The sequence below is a fragment of the Mustelus asterias genome, chromosome 25 (assembly GCF_964213995.1).
Source record: "Mustelus asterias chromosome 25, sMusAst1.hap1.1, whole genome shotgun sequence".
In the NCBI taxonomy this organism is placed as follows: domain Eukaryota; kingdom Metazoa; phylum Chordata; class Chondrichthyes; order Carcharhiniformes; family Triakidae; genus Mustelus; species Mustelus asterias.
In genome coordinates this window covers 46,851,064-46,870,563 of record NC_135825.1, presented here as the reverse complement: position 1 = coordinate 46,870,563, position 19,500 = coordinate 46,851,064, and the positions used below count along the sequence as shown (strand labels likewise).

The following is a 19,500-nucleotide window of genomic DNA, read 5'->3' as shown; positions in this document are numbered from 1 at the left end:
GGGTTTGATTCCCGGCTTGGGTCACTGTCTGTGCGGTGTCTGCGTGGGTTTTCCCTGGGTGCTCCGGTTTCCAAAGACATGCTGGGTAGGTGCATCGGCATGCTAAATTTTCCCTCGGTGTACCCCAACAGGCACCGGAGCGTGGCGACTCGGGGATTTTCAGTAACTTCATTGCAGTGTTAATGTAAGGCTACTTGTGACACTAATAAATAAACTTGAAACTTTTAAACTTTAAAGCACCATGATTTTAAGTTTAAGTCTATTTATTAGTGTCACAAGTTGGCTTACATTAACACTGCAATGAAGTTATTGTGAAAATCCCCTAGTCGCCACACTCCGGCGCCTGTTCGGGTACAACGGAGGGAGAATTTAGAATGGCCATTACATCTAACCAGCACGTCTTTCGGATTGTGGGAGGAAACCGGAGCACCCGGAGGAAACCCAAGCAGATACGGGGAGAATGTGCAGACTCCGCACAGACAGTGACCCAAGCCAGGAATCGAACCAGGATCCCTGGTGCTGTGAAAAGCAGTGGTAACCACTGTGCCACCATCATCTAATAGCTAAACCTCATCTAACCATTTTTGCAAATTAAAGTGGATCGGTCACTGGATTGTGCTCAAGAGTGCGAACTCTGACTGATGTTACCACACCTAAATCACATCCAGACCAACTGCACCCTCCACATCACAGTGTCATTCAAAAGGCTCTGCCTCCTGGACCAGAAGGCACCCAGTGGTCTGCAGAATTGGCTCTGGCTGTCTGGGCTGCAATAGACTGCCTCCAATTGGTCCCAATGTCAGACAATCAGCCAATTCCCATTCCCAGCTTCAATCCAGCAAACCGGGACTTAGGGTAAAAGCAGAAATGGCTTCATGGTGAATAAATAGACAGAAGTTAGGGATTAGCTCATACATCAATGACCCTTGGCCTTAGTACTCTACCTTGACACGGTATCCCAGAATTGGAAAAAGCTTCTGGATGTTTTTGTAAACCCCAGTCTCCATTTGCGTGGTCTGCAGGCAGACAGCCTGCAGTGTGGGAGAGGAGGCAGGAAGATCAGGTAACTCCTGGGAGCAACTGCAATCCTCGCTCAAACCAAGGTGCAGTGAAACTCGGGAATTAATCTGTTAAGTTCATGGAGAAATCCCAATAGAACACATCAGATGGTGGCTTTGGTAACAATGAAGGGAACACCAAATCCAATTCCTTGTAAAACAGTCAATAGAATCCGTTTATTCCGCACACACAAGCAGAGGGTATCATTTAGCGTGCTGTGCCCAGAGATAACAAGTCAAAGGGAACTGAAACGGTACCCAACCCCGTGCCCGCCAGAACCGGTACCCAACCCCGCGTCCGCCAGAACCGGTACCCAACCCCGCGTCCGCCAGAACCGGTACCCAACACCGCGTCCGCCAGAACCGGTACCCAACAGTGCACCCGCCAGAACCGGTACCCAACACTGCGCCCGCCAGAACCGGTACCCAACACCGCGCCCGCCAGAACCGGTACCCAACACCGCGCCCGCCAGAACCGGTACCCAACACTGCACCCACCAGAACCAGTATCCAACACCGCGCCCGCCAGAAACGGTACCCAACACCGCGCCCGCCAGAACCGGTACCCAACACCGCGCCCGCCAGAACCGGTACCCAACACCGCGCCCGCCAGAACCGGTACCCAACACCGCACCCACCAGAACCGGTACCCAACACCGTGGCCGCCAGAACCGGTACCCAACACCGCACCCACCAGAACCGGTACCCAACACCGCACCCACCAGAACCGGTACCCAACACCGCGCCCGCCAGAACCGGTACCCAACACCGCGCCCGCCAGAACCGGTACCCAACACCGCGGCCGCCAGAACCGGTACCCAACACCACGCCCATCTGGACCTGTACCCAACATCATGCCCGTCAGAATGTGTACCTAACACCACGCCCATCTGGACCTGTAACTGTGACTAACAAGGAAGTAGAAGAAAATCTGTAAATTGCGTGCTGTAATCCTGGTTAAAGACTCTTGCGTAGAATTTGCTGACTTGTCAGAGTAACGACTGATGACAGACATTCATCTCTCATGGATCCCACTGCCTGCTCCACAAAGTGCTCGGTCAGTTTTGCTGGCCAGTTTTGCTGCCATAACCACTTGTGAGCCTTGTCATGCCACAGCCCTGTGGCACAAAGTGAAACACGGTATCAAAGGTTCAAGGTACAAACAGGAAGCATACGTTCAATATACAACTTTTCCCATCTTTCAGGCCAACGGATTCTCCTGTATTTCCCAGATTCCAGGAACAGAGGCCGCAGGAAGCACCCGGGCACTGATAGTTTATCCAGTTTCAGGAACTGGGAATGTAGGAGGCATTTAAACCAGGTTACCCAATAGCCTAACTGGAGAAGTCGGTGAGTAGCTGAGTTGGCTGGTGCCAGGTTCAAGCACCACTCTGTCCCGAGCTATGAGCTCATTGAGGTGGCACCTTGGGCACTAGAATTGGTTTTAGTATCGTAAAATGAGAGGAGGAAGCTGGGCATAGCTGTGTGATGCTGATCTGAAAGTAGCTGTGTGTCGGGGGGGGGGGGGGGAGGTGCCACTGGGCGAGGTCAGGACAGGCTGAATTCTCCATTAGTCACTGCTCCCATCTGAGTGGCACAGAACTGGAGATGAGGGGAACCCAGAAATCTGCTCAGAGTTTGAGGAAAACAGAGAGAGACAGAGAGAGAAAGGCACTTCATTATATGAAGCAGCTTTCTTTGAAAGTAGCCCAGTCTTCAGGCCGTAGAGTGTGACACTCTTCCAGGACCGGTTACATTTCACAATGATTTCCCTGATCAGAGAGTCCAGTTAAGGTCTCCCCATCTCCAGCGGGTTATCTATAACAATTCACAAAGGCATCGCTGAACTAACCCGAGTGAGACTCAGAGGAGCTGTAAAACCCTCCAATATTTCCTGAAGAAATCACAACTAGTCTCTGACTTACCTGCACTCCTCCCGGAGGATGGATGTGCCACACTGAACGCGCACACACACACACACAATGCAGAAAAGCTTTTCCCATGAAAGCACTGCCGCTCTCCTCACCCTCTCTCTGTGTGGCCAGAAGCAGAAAGTCTCAGCCCCAAACATCGGGAACTTTCAGCTCTCTCTGGAGCCGGCTTTACGGAAAATCGCTGGCTCTGGCTGCATGGTCAAAGTTCCGCCGCTGCTGTGTTCACCGGGAGCTGTGCACGGAGCCATTGCCTGTGTGAGTGAGAGCACGTACAGAGAGAGAGCGGGCTCTGGGCTGGCTCTGTGCTGGGGAAATGCACATTCCACTGACAGGAGCGACATCTGCAGGAGTGCACTACAGCCATCAGCCCATACAATAGCCAGAGGCAGGACAGCAATAAAACCAGCCCAACCCAGAGAAACCAGCAGAGAAACCAATCCAGCCCAGAGAAACCAGCCGAAAAACCAGCACAGCCCAGAGAAACCAGCACAGCCCAGAGAAACCAGCCCAGAGAAACAGCCCAACCCAGAGAAACCAGCAGAGAAACCAACCCAGCCCAGAGAAACCAGCCCAGCCCAGAGAAACCAGCCGGAAAACCAGCACAGCCCAGAGAAAGCAGCCGAAAAACCAGCACAGCCCAGAGAAACCAGCCGAAAAACCAGCACAGCCCAGAGAAACCAGCCGAAAAACCAGCGCAGCCCAGAGATACCAGCCGAAAAACCAACACAGCCCAGAGAAACCAGCCCAACCTGGAGAAATTAGCACATTTTCTAATTTGTATTCTGTAACTTGATTTCTGTGTCTCTGTGCACTATTGGAGAACAGATTTTCACTCCATCTGACGAAGGGGCAGCGCTCCGAAAGCTTATGGTATTTGCTACCAAATAAACCTGTTGGACTTTAACCTGGTGTTGTGAGACTTCTTACTGAAATTAGCACAGCCCAGAGAAACCAGCCGAAAAACCAGCCCAGCCCAGAGAAACCAGCCCAGCCCAGAAAAACCAGCAGAGAAACCAGCCCAGCCAGCACCAGGAAATTAACACCTGTCAGTCTCACAACAACAACTTAGAGAAACGAAAGTAAAATGTTGCAGGTGCTGGAAATCTGAAATTAAAACAGAAAATGCTGGATAAACTCAGCAGACCTGGCAACATCTCTGGAGAGAAAAGGATTTAACATTTCGAGTCCATATGACTCTGAAGTATGGCTCTATGGTTAAATAGACTTGAAACGTTAACTCTGTTTTCCCTCTCCGCAGATGCTGCCAGACCTGCTGTGTCTTTCCAGCATTCTCTGTTTTTATTGCAGTTTAGTGGAAGCAGGCTATTTTCCTCATCATTACTTGCCTATTCCTGAGTGCTTGGTTAGCTCAGTTGGCTAGATGACTAACATGTGGATCAGATTAGTCAATGGCACAGAGGAAGAACTCTGTTTCAGCTGAGGCTCACTCAACGCCAGCCTTTCACCCGATCTGTAGTAAAAATCATGCCTTTTAGCCATGGTTTTGATGAACAATTGATAAGGACCAGCCTGTGGGCAGAGTATTCAATAAGATGGGGAATGTGCAGAACTTATGAAAGTGTGTGAAGAATCTAGTGACTTGGAGATGACAAATCACTTCATTGATGGCCCCAGTGAGAACATTGGGAAGAAGCTACATCAGTATCAGCGTGAGTAATGGCTGAGTGGGTAGGACTCTTTACCTTTGATTGATAGAATCGTGTGCATTAAGCTCGCCATTGTTTTAGCAGTAAATTGTGGACCATTATTATTTGTAAATGCACATGATAGACTTGAGGGGAAAATAATTAACGTAGGGAGGAAAACTACAATCAAAAAATAGCTGCAGTGTCAAGAAGCTTAGCTCAACCTGATATGTGATTTAACCCTCGAGTAGCCTTGAGGTCAGTATTGTAGTGTCTGGAAAGTCCTGGTAAACCACCAGGGTTGCAGTCCCACCCAAGCACCTTAAGCACAAAAGAATCTAGGTACTCAGCACTTTCAGATGAGATATTAAACCAAGGTTGTTTTCTCAGATTTCCATCTCATATTTAGGCAAAGAGCAGAAATACACTGGCCAATAAGGAGAGGCAATGGCACTGTGGTTAGTAACCCAGAGACCCTGAGTAATGCCCCAGGTTCAAATCCCACCATGGCAGATGGCAAACTTTGAATTCTGCAATTAAAAGTTTAATGATTGCTGTAAATTGTTGCAACATCTATTCATGAATAAAAGTTACCCCTAAAAATCAACCTCACTAAAAGCTTATTGTTTGTGGGAGTTTAGAGTGCATACATTTGGCTGCAGTGTTTCCAAAATGACAACAGTGGCTGTAGGGACATTTTGAGGTTGGGAAAGATGCTGTGCATAAATGAAGTCTTCCTTTCATATTGAACATCTCGAACAAAATCTAGAAGTTGCCACAGCTGCCACATAATAAATAAAAGCAGAAACTGTTGAAAATACTCAAACATCTGGAAAGAGACAGAGTGAATATTTAAATATGTATTGTTTCTTTCCACAGGTGCTGCCAGATCTGCTGAGCATTACCAACATTTTGGTCTTTATTTTAATATCTGTAGTATTTTGCTTTAATTCATTCATGGGATGTGGGTGGCACCGGCTGAGGCTAACATTTATTGCCCATCCCTAATTGTCCTTAAACTGAGGCCATTCCAGAGGACATTTAAGAGTCAACCACATTGCTCTGTGTCTGGAGTCACATGTAGGCCAGACCACATAAAGACAGCAGATTTCCTTCCCTAAAGGACGTTAATGAACCAGATGCATTTTTACAACAATCAACAATGGTTTCATGGTCATCATTAGACTTTTAATTCCAGACATTTATTGAATTCAAATTCACCATCTGTTGTGGTGGAATTTCACAACACCAGGTTAAAGTCCAACAGGTTTATTTGGTAGCAAATACCATAAGCTTTTGGAGCGCTGCTCCTTCGTCAGATGGAGTGGAAATGTGCTCTCAAACAGTGCACAGTAGACAAGTTTGTGTCTCTGTGCACTGTTTGAGAGCACATTTCCACTCCATCTGACGAAGGAGCAGCACGCTCCGAAAGCTTATGGTATTTGCTACCAAATAAACCTGTTGGACTTTAACCTGGTGTTGTGAGACTTCTTACTGTGTTCAGCCCAGTCTAACGCCGGCATCTCCACATCGTGGTGGAATTTGTACAGGGAACATCATCTCTTTTAGATTAATGCCACTTGTTAGGAGGTATCTTATTAGCAGAAGGCCAAACTAATCCATTAACACTCATCTCCTCTACAGACCCCCATTGCCTCATTACGTCAAAGAGAATGGTACAGAGCTGTTTCCCTGATGAGTTTCTCCTTCTCATATTACACAACCAGATGACAGACTAAGCTGCCCCACCATCTCTGCTGCAAACTGTTTTACATGTGGTATAGTAAAGTGTGTAAATGACCACACCTGGGGATTTAGAAACACCCTTCTGTGTAACTGCAGTGCAGTTGAAGGTACCATACATTTAATGAATAGCTGGTCATTTCATGCCGGTTTACCAATACTGACCCCAAGGCTGCTCAAGGGTTAAATTAGTTTGAGCTAAGCTTCTTGACACTGCAGTTATTTTTGACTACACTTCCTTCCCTACGTTATTTTTTCTCTCCAAAGTCTATCACGTGCATTTACAAATAATAATGGTCCACGATTTACTGCCAAAATAATGGTGCGTTTAATGCACACAATGCTATTGATGTGTAAAGCATTTAGCAACTTGAGGCGAGGAAGAGATAGCCCATGGAAATGCAAAAGGCCAGAAACTGCTGGACAATTTGTTCTGCTCCATTAACTTCACAAAAGTGGCAGTGCAGCCAAAACCTCCTGATGAATTGCAAGAAATTACTGCATGTTAATTACTGATTACACTCCCTGCAGCTAGTTAGGACATTTGAGTGTAAGTGCCTTCTTAATGATGAGATTTATGCAAAGTCATTGTACCTCTCTGACTCAAAGGGAGCAATTAAAATTCTGGAGTTTTGGTTCTATAGATAGTAAATATTAGAAAATTTTAAATATTAAAATTCCAACTGTTTTACATTTTTCCATTTTCTTTGAGGGTTTTGCTCTTAATCCAAAAGACATGCTGGTTAGAGGCATTGGCCATGTTAGATTATCTCTCAGTGTACTCGAACAGGCGCCGGAGTGTGGCGACTAGGGGATTTTCACAGTAACTTCATTGCAGTGTTAATGTAAGCCTACTTGTGACACTAACAAATAAAGTTTAAACTTTAAACTTTCTTTTCCTCTATTTCTTTTTTTAAATGGATTTTACTCTAATTCACATTTCCTTCTTCATTGTTTCTGTTTATAGTGTTTAATCTTATCGTTAAGAATGTATTCTGTTAGTCCTTTTGTTCACCAAGGTTCCAGATGCCCTGTTGCCGTTGACACACTGGAGCAACCTCCATCAATCCTTCATGGCTCTATTCCCCGAATTTGAAAGTCCCCTGAAAATTAATTTCTTTGATCAGCTATCAACCTCCCTTCATCCCCACCCAAAAACTGGGGCCTGGATTATCACTGAATTGGCTGAGCCAGATGACCTTTATAAATGATGGATGGAAACCAATTCCTGAGATTCCTGGACCCATTGCCATTTCTGGCAATGTTTGCTGGCCCAGGATAAAGGTGCGGTTAAGGAGCCGGCTCACAGCACTCCGCTCTTGCAAGGTTGGGCATCTCAACCCACTCCCCTAAAGTTTTGATGAAAGTCCGTCCTGTTAGGACACGTCATCATGGCCTCTCAATTGAGTCGGAACTCTTGTCCCAAGATGGGAATCAAAAAATAAAACAGCCATTCAACTTTCCTTTTGAAATAAATTGGCCCTCTTACCTTCTTATAAGCTGTCGATCCATCTCAGCCATTCATAGTATCAATAGCAAAAAGCTTGTGTCTACTTTTCAACTTTCAATCTTGGGTAAATAAACACAGGTATTGATAAAACTGTTCAAAGAAATATCTAGTTATTAAAAGGTAAATGTTATTTAAATATATTAATTAAATATATTTATTACTCCCCTCTTGCAGTAATATAAACATTGTCGGTGGAATTAAGTGAATTAGCCATTCGTTTATAAGCATTCATAATGAGGTCACCTGGAAAAACTTCTAATTGCTCCTATGGATGCAATTGCCAGATGGCTTCATTAAGAATGTTTGGCTGAGCTCCAAGAATGGACAATCCTTTCAGTTCAACATTAAAATGTTAGAGGGGAGCGATAGCTTTGCTTGACTGACATTAATTACTTTGTAATAAGCTATTCTTTCTTAGATGTATTTTTTTCAATACCTGTGTGTTACATTACGCAGGTTTAAGAGGTATGAAGTGCATTGAAACTTGACACTAATACAATGACTTGTGATTAATTAAGAGGTTGTGAACTTTTTCAGTTAGATGCTCAAAGCCTCCTTAGCAACCGTGTCAGTTTCATGAGCATTTCAAAGACTTGCCAAAAGCTAATAGGTTCAGCACACAGTGGATACTGGGAGAGTGGGTATGAAGGGACATAAGATGCATGGAGGGGAATGGGAGACATAAGGGGTACAGGAGTTATGAGAGGGCATGAGAGTGGGAGGTGAAATTGAGGGAGGTGAACGGTAAGGCCGTGAGAGCCTAACAGTCATTAATACAACTGGGCCAATGCCCCAGTAAAGGGAGGCAGGCTTTCTAACCTGAGGCCTCATCATTTGCCTGACTCCATCCTACTCCTAGCCTTGCTGGAATTAAAGGGTCATCCTTAGTGGAGATGGGTTTGGGTACTTGGGAACTTGCCGACTCATGCTTCCCACCTCCTTCATGAAATCCAGGCCATGGGCGTCTATTCCTTCTTCCTCTGCAAAGTTCCTTGGGACATTTTTCTATGTTAAAGGTACTAATTAAAAGCAAGTTTTTGTTGACACCCATTGTGAAGGCAGTCATTTTGGTGGAAGACATGAAAGATTGTGACCTCCTTTGGGATTCACCCAGCATGAATCAATACCTTCAGCACACAAGAAGCAAAATAGCAAATAAGACAAGTCTTAAAAAGCCATCTTAACTGATACTTGAGTTTAACATTGGTAACTAATCCTAAAGCTGTGCTGTTGTAGCTGATTTGCTGAAAAGATAAAAGGTGTGTAAAAGCGGACCAGGTTTAAATTGAGAACAGATGACTGAAAGTGTCTGACTACATCTTTTTTCCCCCCATTTTCTTCCCATTCCCGCCCTGAAAATTGAAACTTGTGCGAGTTGGTCCATCATTCTCACTCAAGGTGTTGATTTTAAAGTTATAGCCAAAACAATGTCAGCAGGTTAATGGCCATCGAGAGCATCAACACTCGACTGCACTCTATCCTCATCAAAGATGCAAACTTTTCAGCAAATGCCACTGACCAGTGGTCAGGTGAGGGAACCTGAGCTGATCTTTCCTAACACCGAGCCGCCATTGCTTGATGTGTCTCCATTAGTGCCCAAATCAGGATCAACTAGCAGCATAGATCACAAAACTGCACAGTAAAGCTCACTATCAAAATCAACAGCACAGTTCAAAATAACAGGGAATTCCTGTGAGCACAGGAAATTGCCACTAATATGTTCTTTCTGAGCAATGCAAACCCTCCAACTAGGAAGCTTAAGCTGTACACAATCTAGGGTGTTGGACTTTGATCTGAATTTACTTTTCACATCTGCTAATGTGACAGAAGTATAAAATGAACAATCCTTAAAAATACTTGTTAGAAGTATGAACGGCTTAGATAGGATGGACGTAGGGAAGTTGTTTCCATTAACAGGGGAGACTAGGACGCGGGGGCACAGCCTTAGAATAAAAGGGAGTCACTTTAGAACAGAGATGAGGAGAAATTTCTTCAGCCAGAGAGTGGTGGGTCTGTGGAATTCATTGCCACAGAGGGCTGTGGAGGCCGAGACGTTGAGCGTCTTCAAGACAGAAATTGATAAATTCTTGATTTCTCGAGGAATTAAGGGCTATGGGGAGAGAGCGGGTAAATGGAGTTGAAATCAACCATGATTGAATGGTGGAGTGGACTCGATGGGCCGAATGGCCTTACTTCCGCTCCTATGTCTTATGGTCTTAAGTAAATTGTGTCTAAATTGGTAAAATTGCCTGGGATAAACCAGGTCAACATATGCAAAAGAAGGAATTAAGTCTCAAGATGCATGTAAAGGTGTCACATTCGAAGATCAAAATTCCTTGTCCATCTAGAAGATTTCAATCATCTTTTCATTTGAAAAAATATAAACAATTAGCAGTTTCTCAGTCTTAACAACTTATATAGTGCCTTTTAATGTAATAACAGTTCCCATTATAAAGCAAAATGACACAAGCCATATGACATTAGGTTCAGACGGCTAAAAGTTTGGTCAGATAGGTTTAAACAAATGTCTTAGAGGAGAGAGAAGTAAAGAAATTAAAATTATGGATGTTCAGAGGCCAGAATTAAAGGAGCACAGATATCTGAAGATCATGGGGCTGGAGGTGATTACAGAGAAAGGCAGGGGAGAGACCATGGAGGGATGTGAAAACAGGAATGTGAATCGTGGCATTGCATGACGAGGATGACCAATGTAGATCAACGAGCACAAATAAGTGAACAGGGCAAGGGCAGCAGAGTTTTGAGTGACTTCAAGTTTGAGGGTAAAATGTTGTAGACCAGCCAGGGATGCATTGGAATAGTCAAATCGTAACAAAGCCACGAATAAGGGTTTCAGCATCAGATGTGCTGGGACAGGGGCAATGTTACAGAGATGGGAATAAATGGTCTTATTGAATGAGATCAAGTGTGTGACAAAGGTTGCGAACAGATCAAATTCATCTGAATTTTAATCTCAGATTGCCAGGGAGAGATATACAGTCAGTAGCTAGGGAATGGAGTTTCGAGCAAACTGAAAATGATGACTTAGTCTTCCCAAAATTTAATTGGAGTAAAGTTCTGCTCATCCTGATACTACTGCAGGAGTGCCTCAAGCTAGCATCCTAGGCCCAATTTTAATCATTCCGTCATTCTGAGGGAATCCTTTATGTGCCTCGGTACTAAGCTATGGAATTCCTTCCCTAAATCTCTGTCCCACTACCTCTTTCCTCCGTTAATACTGGTTATAACGTACCTCTTTGATCAAACTTTTGGCCATCTGCAGCTGTTTCATCCTTAACCTTCTTTCCATCATAAGGTCAGTGATGATTTCACGCTATTCAGCACCATCCGTGATTCTTCAGATACCGAAGCTGTCCATGTCAACATCCAACAAGATCTGGACAACATTCAGTCTTTGGCCGATAAATAGCAAGTAACGTTTGCACCAGGTTCATCCTCCTGTTAATGACCGCCTCCAACGAGAGAGAATCTAATCAGATCTCCTTGGCATGCAACAGGATCACCACTGCCGAATTCCCCACCATCAACATTCTTGGGTTACCATTGATTAGAAAATTAACTGGACTAGCCACATAAATACTGAGTAATCTATCTCCTGACTCCCCAAAGCCTGTCCACTATTGACAAGACATAAGTTAGGAGTGTAACGGAAACTCACCACCTGCCTGAATGAGTGCAGCTCCAATAACACTCAAAACGTTCGATACCATTACGAAAAAGCAGTCCATTTTATCATTCATTCCTTTTACCACCGGGAGAAACCTGCAACCAGGGCAGCAGATAACTAGGAACACCAGTACCTGCAAGTTCTCCTCTAAGCCACACCATCATCCTGACTTGCAACTAAATCCCTGTTCCTTCACTGTCGCGGAGTCAAAATCTTAGAACTCCCTCCCTAATAGCACTGTGGGTCTACCTACACCACATAGACTGCAATGGTTCAAGAAGATGGCTCACCACCACCTTTTCAAGGGCAATTACGAATGGGCACCAAGTGCTGGCCTTGTCAGAAATGTTAACATCCCATCAAATACATTTTAAAAATTCTATACTGAATGTCACATCAGCAGTCTGACAGTTTTGTAACAGTAGAGTAGTGATGTAAAGGTTGTAAAGCAAAATTCATCCGCAATATTAATAAATACCTTATTCAGCTCTTGCTGTGAAGCTTCATCCTCCAGCCCCCTTTCATTGATACTAACCACAGATGAATTACCAAGTTCCTTCATCCCTTAGCTTAAATATCAAAAATACTTTGTGTAATTATCCTAATACGCTCTCTTTTTGGCTTAAATCTCCAGATATATTTCCTCATCAGAACCTGCTAGGTGGAGTGAGAAACCTATGATATGGAAAAATTGGGACAAATATTCTTTGTGATCTGGCTTACATCAGTCTAAGGATCTAAAAATAACACTTTTTTGGTTAGATGATAAAGTGTCCAATAGCACATAGACAACATGCTACACTTGACAGTATCATAGTAGATCTTAAGAGGCAAATTTAGCAATATTAAACATTTTTAGCCATGTGTTGCACACTATTTTCCATTGGGAATGGTGTTCACACATTGTGAAAACTGCAATTCCTCTGCTTCCTGTTGGGAACATGTACCCTCCTGTGAAAATCAGTTTTAAGACTTGTCACAGACTTTTAGTTACACCTATATTTCATTTGAGAATTTGCTTCATAGCAACTTAACTGGCAGCATGGGCCTGGCAACAATTCCCAGCTCTGCTGGGATTCCTTTCTCCCCATATCAGTATGCACTGAAGCAGTCAACTACTTGTACATCAGGTTCAGCTGGTCTTTGGATTTTTTTTCCATTCATGCATCCAACTATTTAAGGCACATCTGCAGCAACATGTCCCCTACAGCAAAAACAGATATAAACAAAGGAGGCACATTCATTTGCAGTAATCTTTTTTGATTAAATACATTAGAACGTAGAATTCACAAGTGGTTTGCATAAGGTTTATAGAAGAAATGTGCTTTTCACAATATTTTTCACTCGCTGTGAGGATTCAAAAGTAGACTCCTCTCAGCTCTGGAAAATTGCATTATAATAGTCATCATTCAAAACAGGGAAGCTGGTCAGTGCTGAATCAGTGGATCTCAGCGAAGGCAGCAATAGGGAATACTGCAGTTAGCCGCTGTTTGTTTGAACTTAGAAGTGAAAGATCTGTTAGTATTCCTACTCCTTGTTGCTATTCAGTGACCAGCATGCTGGGAGGTTTGTATGTCTGGCAGATACTGGAACAGAGTCAGCTGAGACATCCTTCCTCTTGCCAATTAGGCTGCCAACAGCCAGTGTAGACTCATTTGTGAAGAACAGGAAAGAAATACACAAAACACTGCAGATGATGGAAATCTGAAATAAAAACAACAATGCTGGGATTGCTCAGCAGGTTAGGCAGCATCTGTGGAGAGAGAAACAAGAGTTAGCAGAACAGGAAAATGTTAGAAAATATAATCGGCTTTAAGCAAGTGAAATGGGGTAGGGTGGGGGGAAAAAAGGGAAGGTCTGTAACTGAATGGAAGAAAAGAGAGATTGAAGAGTAAAGAAGACATTTCCCGAACAGGCGCTGGGGTGTGGCTAGGGGATTCTCACAGCAACTTCATTGCAGTGTTAATGTAAGCCTCCTTGTGACACTAATAAATACTTCAAACTTCAAAAACATTAAACTTTAAAGGCATTTGGGTAAGGTGCCTTGTGAAGTTAAACACTAGCTGGTAGCCAACTTACAGTAGTGGGAAAAACTGAGAAGATGTAAAAAATTGCTGTTAATTTAGTTGCACTATGAAAAGTGTTGGCCTCAATCTAAATGGAATTGTACAGAATTAGGACACCACATTATCGGGAAAATATGAGAATTGTTTTTATCCTCATCAGGATCATTATCGAAAGTATAGTAATACAAAGAACAAAGAAAATTACAGCATAGGAACAGGCCCTCCAAACCTGCATCGACCATGCTGTCCGACTGAACTAAAATTCCCTACCTTCCGGGAACCATATCCCTCTGTACCCATCCTATTCATGTATTTGTCCAGACACCTCTTCAAACTCACTATCATATCTGCTTCTACTAACTCCTCCTCCAGGCACCCACCACCCTCTGTGTAAAAAAAAAATTAACTCGTACATCTCCTTTAAACCTTGCCCCTCGCACCTTAAACCTATGCCCCCTAGTAATTGACTCTTCCACCCTGGGAAAAAGCTTCTGACTATCCACTCTGTCCATGCCCCTCCTAGTTTTGCTGACTTCTATCAGGTCGCCCCTCAACCTCTGTCATTCCAGTGAGAACAAACCAAGTTTCTCCAACCTCTTCTCATAGCTAATGCCCTCCATACCAGGCAACATCCTGGTAAATCTTTTCTGTACCCTCTCCAAAGCCTCCACATCTTTCTGGTAGTGTGGCGACCAGAATTGAACACTATATTCCAAGTGCGGCCTAACTAAGGCTCTATAATCTTAGAGTACTTTAAGCTCAGTGGACAGTTCAGTGTGTTTCCTTCGAGGTACTCATTTGTGTCACTTAACCAATACATTTCCAAGTTGGAAGGGAAAATTAAGCATATTAAACATTTTTATGGTAATTGTTAACATTCCTATTCATCAATTGAGTGCCATAATGAGCTCAGCCAGTGATCGATCTCGTTTGTTATCCAGTTGATGGATTGGCATACAACTACAATTTTAATTTACATAGTACCTTTAACACAACAAAAACATCACAAAAACCTTTACAGGAGTGCTATAAATGCAAACTTTGACACTGAGCTACATCAAGCAAAAATAGGATTTGTTTGGCCACAGTGGACTTTCTCACAATAATATTCCAATAACCTGCAGACATTCACAGCCTAGGGTCATGTATAAATTGTAGGCACTCATGGTGAGGCAGTACTGGGAAGTGCATGTGTATACATAGCTCAATTTGTTTTGCATACCTTTTGGTACTTTTTTCCAAACCAAAGAACCCAATTCAAATTAAATCCAATTCATGGTCCCCACGTAAGGGACAAACAAGATCCAAGCTGACAATTTGAGTCATTACCCTTGGCACAAAGGATACGGAGGGAAATTGGAACAAAAGGGACAGTGAAGATAACTTTTTCCAATAGAATGAGCTGTTGCGAGCATGATTTGAAGTCACAGACTTTCTACCAATCAACAAGTGCTTACCTGATTGCTGCTAAACATTACTCAAACAAGAATTTGCCAAAGCTGTGTCTACTGTATTGCATAATGTTGTAATTAAGTTAAACTGGCACCACTAAGTACCAGCTGCCTATTGTAACTGGCACTAACTAGTACACTGACAGGCTGACCATGAGTAGGTTTAGCTTTCATAGAATCATACAGCACAGAAAAGGCCCTTTGAGTCTGCACCGACAGTAACTACCACTAAAAGGTGCGCTAATCCCATTTTGCTGCACTTGTCTCATATCCTCGAATGTTATATTTCAGTTGCTCATCCAAAGTTTTTTTAAAGGTTGTAAGGGTTCCCGCCCTCCACAGGCAATGCATTCCAGATTCCCACCACTCTGAATGAATTTTCTTTTCTCAAATTCCCTCCAAACCTCCTGCCCCTCACCCTGTAACAATGCCCCCTCGTGATTGACCCTCAACCAAAGGGAACAACTGCTCTCTACTCATCCTGTCCATACCCCTCAATCATGTCCCCCCCGTCAGCCTTCTCTGCTCTAAGAGAAAACAATCCAAGTCTCTATAGCTCAAATATTCCATCACGGGTAACCTCCTCTGTATCCCGTCTAATGCTATTGCAACTTTCCTATACTGAACTGAGCAGAACTACACACAATACTCTAGCTGTGGCCTAACCAACTCTCTGTACAACTCCAACATTACCTCCTTGCTTTTGTACTCTATGCCACAACTGATAAAAACAAGTGTCCCATGTGCCCTTTTAACTATCCTATTCACATGCTCTGCTGAATTCAGGGATCTGTGATTAAGTACCCCAAGATCCATTGTTCCTCGGAGCTTCCCTGTGTCCTGCCATTCATTAAATACTCCCTCTTTTGTTTCTTCTTTCTCTCAGCGAAGATGTGATCAGGACCTTGAAACAGACAATTTACAATTGCCGCTTGATTCTCTCACCTTATATAGATATTGGGCAGTAAGTTAAACTGTGAACAAAGACTGGAATAGTCTCATTTTTTTACTGGTAATTTTACTGTAAAACAGAACTTGGGTCATACAGTGCACAAAAAACAGTACTGCACATACATCTTAAAATACATTCTTCTTTAAAAAACCTTTTTTTGCATTGCAGTTTGGTGAATGTACTAGAAGATACTAAATTATTTTATATATGTCTTGCACTTACACAAAGAATAATGGACATCTGGGACTGATTACAACATGGCAATCGACTCAATGGCTTCAGATGGTGCTCGCAAACTGCAAGAGTAAATCTCAAGCAGCTTGTGAAAGTCAAGCAAACCTCAAGACTGGATAAGTGCCTTCCAATCACTCCATAGCTTTAAAACAAGATGGAATTATTCAGTCTTCGGTCTATTTTGGTTTCTGCAGTGTGCTCTGCGCAGTGACGCTCATTCTGGAAGATTATGGAATTGCCCTGTAATACATAAATACTCTCTCTTTCCCCATCAAGTTTCTTCCCCCATCCAACCACTCCTATTAGCATTTAATTCTATGGGTGGCCATTCTCAGGTACCTCTCAAGCACGCATTCATGCTAGGCCAGACTGAGCTTTGGCAGACTATCAGACTTTGAGAGGTGGCTGAGCATGATCCCACCCTTAGCAGATATTCATGCACTTGCACTTTTAGCAGATATTGCTGAAAAGCTTTCAGAGTAAGAAACGGCTCAAAGGTCAATTGCAAATATTATTGACTAGGCCGGGATCAACTCACTTCGTGAAGGCTTGATCAAACCTGGTTTCTTCCTGGTCTGTGTGTAAAGTTGCTCACATTTTACTCTGTTGAACTATCAGGAGGGCATAGTGCAAACCTATATGGTTAGTATGCATTACATTTAATCAATATATTCTCCTTTAGCCAACCATACCAGGGATCATCAGTGGCGAGGCACACAAAGAAACCAAGGGAACACAAACTGACCATAGGCAGGAAAGTCACGTTGTACCAAAAGCGGAGGCACTATACTGTACACTAAAAAACACTTTTAATATGTCACGGGTAGAAAAACGGAACAAAGGAATAACAAGGGAAATATCACACCTACACGAATTACAAATATAACACAGGTGAAAATAAAGCTGTATAAAACGTCATGTATTTAAATACATTTACAAATTAAAAAAAAATTCCTATACAAGTTCTGAAGGTTGTGCTGCGACTAAAGGTTTTCTAAAATGGGCCCTAATCTCAGGAAAAATGCTGTAACAGATTTTTTAAAAAATCTGTCTTGGAATTTTTACCTTTTATAGAAAAATGATGCGATATATTATTTCATAACAAGCAAAAGCTTTACATGGTGTATAATACAAAAACCACAGCTGCACAAAACTGTGCCAATCTTATTATACAGCATCAGTACCTTTGTGAAGTTATGTACACAGTTTCACGCTGCTTGATGCAGTGTTTTATGTATATGCTTCTACATACATATGGCAGGTAACATACAAAAACTAGATCCTTTGATTCTAGGTGGGCGCTTACTCTTCACGTTAGCCAGTGGTGCAATGAATGTAAGCTGACCGAAAAGAAAGGTGCCACCAAGACAAAATGAAGTTCATGCTATTAATGGGGACAAGGGTTAATGGGAGTACTTTTTTCCAAATGGAACATTTTCTCAGGCACCAATTGATTCCACATATTTAGATCTGTACTGATTGTCCCTACTGAAGCAAAACATTTCTGATAAATAGGAAGATTTAAATCTCACCCTGGTGTCCCAATTAACAAGTGTCAACTGTTGCGGTGAAATTGTTGCAAATCTCATTACCTCCACCAGATAAGCTTTGTGAATGTCTATGGTGTCACACTTTCAAAGCATGCTGGCAACATCTAGTGGCACAAAGTTGGTGATACAAGTGGTACAAAGCTGCCTTAGTGTGGATGCCTGAAGCTGTGGTTGGAAGGACACCACATATTTTTGCCCTGTGGCTAATTCGTCCTAGCGCTCACCCAGATTTCACTCCTTGCAATGTTGTACCTCTTCCCTTCATTCTCCTGCAATGGTATGTAGGCATTTTCAATATTCACAAATATTTACATGACTCTGAAAAGGGGACATCAAATCTGATAGTTTACATATAATAAATAAATGGAAAATGCACCACTTCAAACAGGGGACAAAGTGGGAAAACTTCAAGTGTTGTGCAGCTTGCAGCTTTTAAAACCGTAAATGTTAACTGCAAAACTGTATCCAGACATCTGAATGCAGGAAACTCTTCCCAGGCAGAAAGCTGAGGGACTCCAGCTCTAAACACGACCACTGGCTAGCAGCTAACCGGGCTCTTGCAGGATTTTAGGGCACAGAGACATCTACTCAATGAGCAGTTTTGACTGATGTTCCAATGAGGAATTAACTTGCAACATTTTGGAAAAATGCACAGGGAAATTAAACATGAGATTTTTCTTATAAATATGGAAAAAAATTCTATACCCATGGGCATTTTTTAAAATCAGAGATCTCTCTCATAGGAAGAATAGTGACTTGAGTTGAAGGCTCCCTAAGGCAGGTGCCTAGACTAACTGCAAAGTTTTACAGGTGCCCGCAGACCATTCCCAGCAGTTTTTCTGTTTAGGTTCTTGTTTTTACTGTGTGCAGGTATGTGCGCGAGAGGGTGTGCGTGAGTAAGTATGTGCATGGGAGTATGTGCATAGGTATGTGTGCACGAGCAAGTATGTGTGCATCAGCAAGTGTGTATGCACGAGCAAGTGTGTGACAGGGTGAGTAAGCGTGAGAGTTAGAGTATGCATGTGATAGAGGTGTGTGTGTCAGAGTATGAGAGAATGTATGGGTGACCAGGCTAATGATCTCTTTTTAGACTGACCATTTCTTCCTGTGTCATAAAACCTTCTGTCTGATGGAAAGGTCTAGAACGAGATGAAAGACTAAGGTGTTGCAGGAAGTTTTGGTCTCTGGCAAAACAGGGACATTCCTGCAAAACCAATAATTTAAAAAGATCAGTCCTTTTAATTTCATGTTATAGTAAACAGGTACAAAATGTAGACAGTAAGGTTCCAGTTCTTCATCTGCACAATGATTGCATTTCCTCCTTTGACCCTTGTTTCCTGTTGCTGGATTTTTATCATATTAAGTTTTTCCTCAGCGTTTGCTTTCTGTTGACTCTGATTGTTCTTGCGAGTTGAGTTCATAAAGGCATTTAGCAAGTGCAGTGGAAGCCTCCATACCACTGATGGCCAGTACAGATAGGTGGTTCTCATGCCGCTTCAGCAACCTGAGATGGGAAAAGGAAACAGCTTCAGAGCTATTACTCATTTACAAATTGACAACATAAAAAACGCGGCACCCAAAAACTGAAGGGGCTTTTATTTAACATGTCAATGTTACACATGATACAACAAAATGTGTAGAACTGCTGTTCCAAAATCAGGAAAAATGGAT

At 43.0% G+C, this 19,500-nt stretch overlaps 1 protein-coding gene across 1 annotated transcript in view; it reads right to left on the bottom strand.

Moving 5' to 3' along the window:
- Nucleotides 1-16,082: 16,082 nt before the first annotated feature.
- LOC144511945 (AT-rich interactive domain-containing protein 2-like) overlaps nt 16,083-19,500 on the bottom strand; it is a 197,530-nt gene continuing 194,112 nt past the window's right edge. Inside the window, exon 21 of the mRNA XM_078242433.1 lies at nt 16,083-19,333. Coding sequence (XP_078098559.1) covers nt 19,201-19,333 — 133 coding nt within the window. The 3' untranslated portion in view covers nt 16,083-19,200. The remainder of the gene's footprint in view (nt 19,334-19,500) is intronic.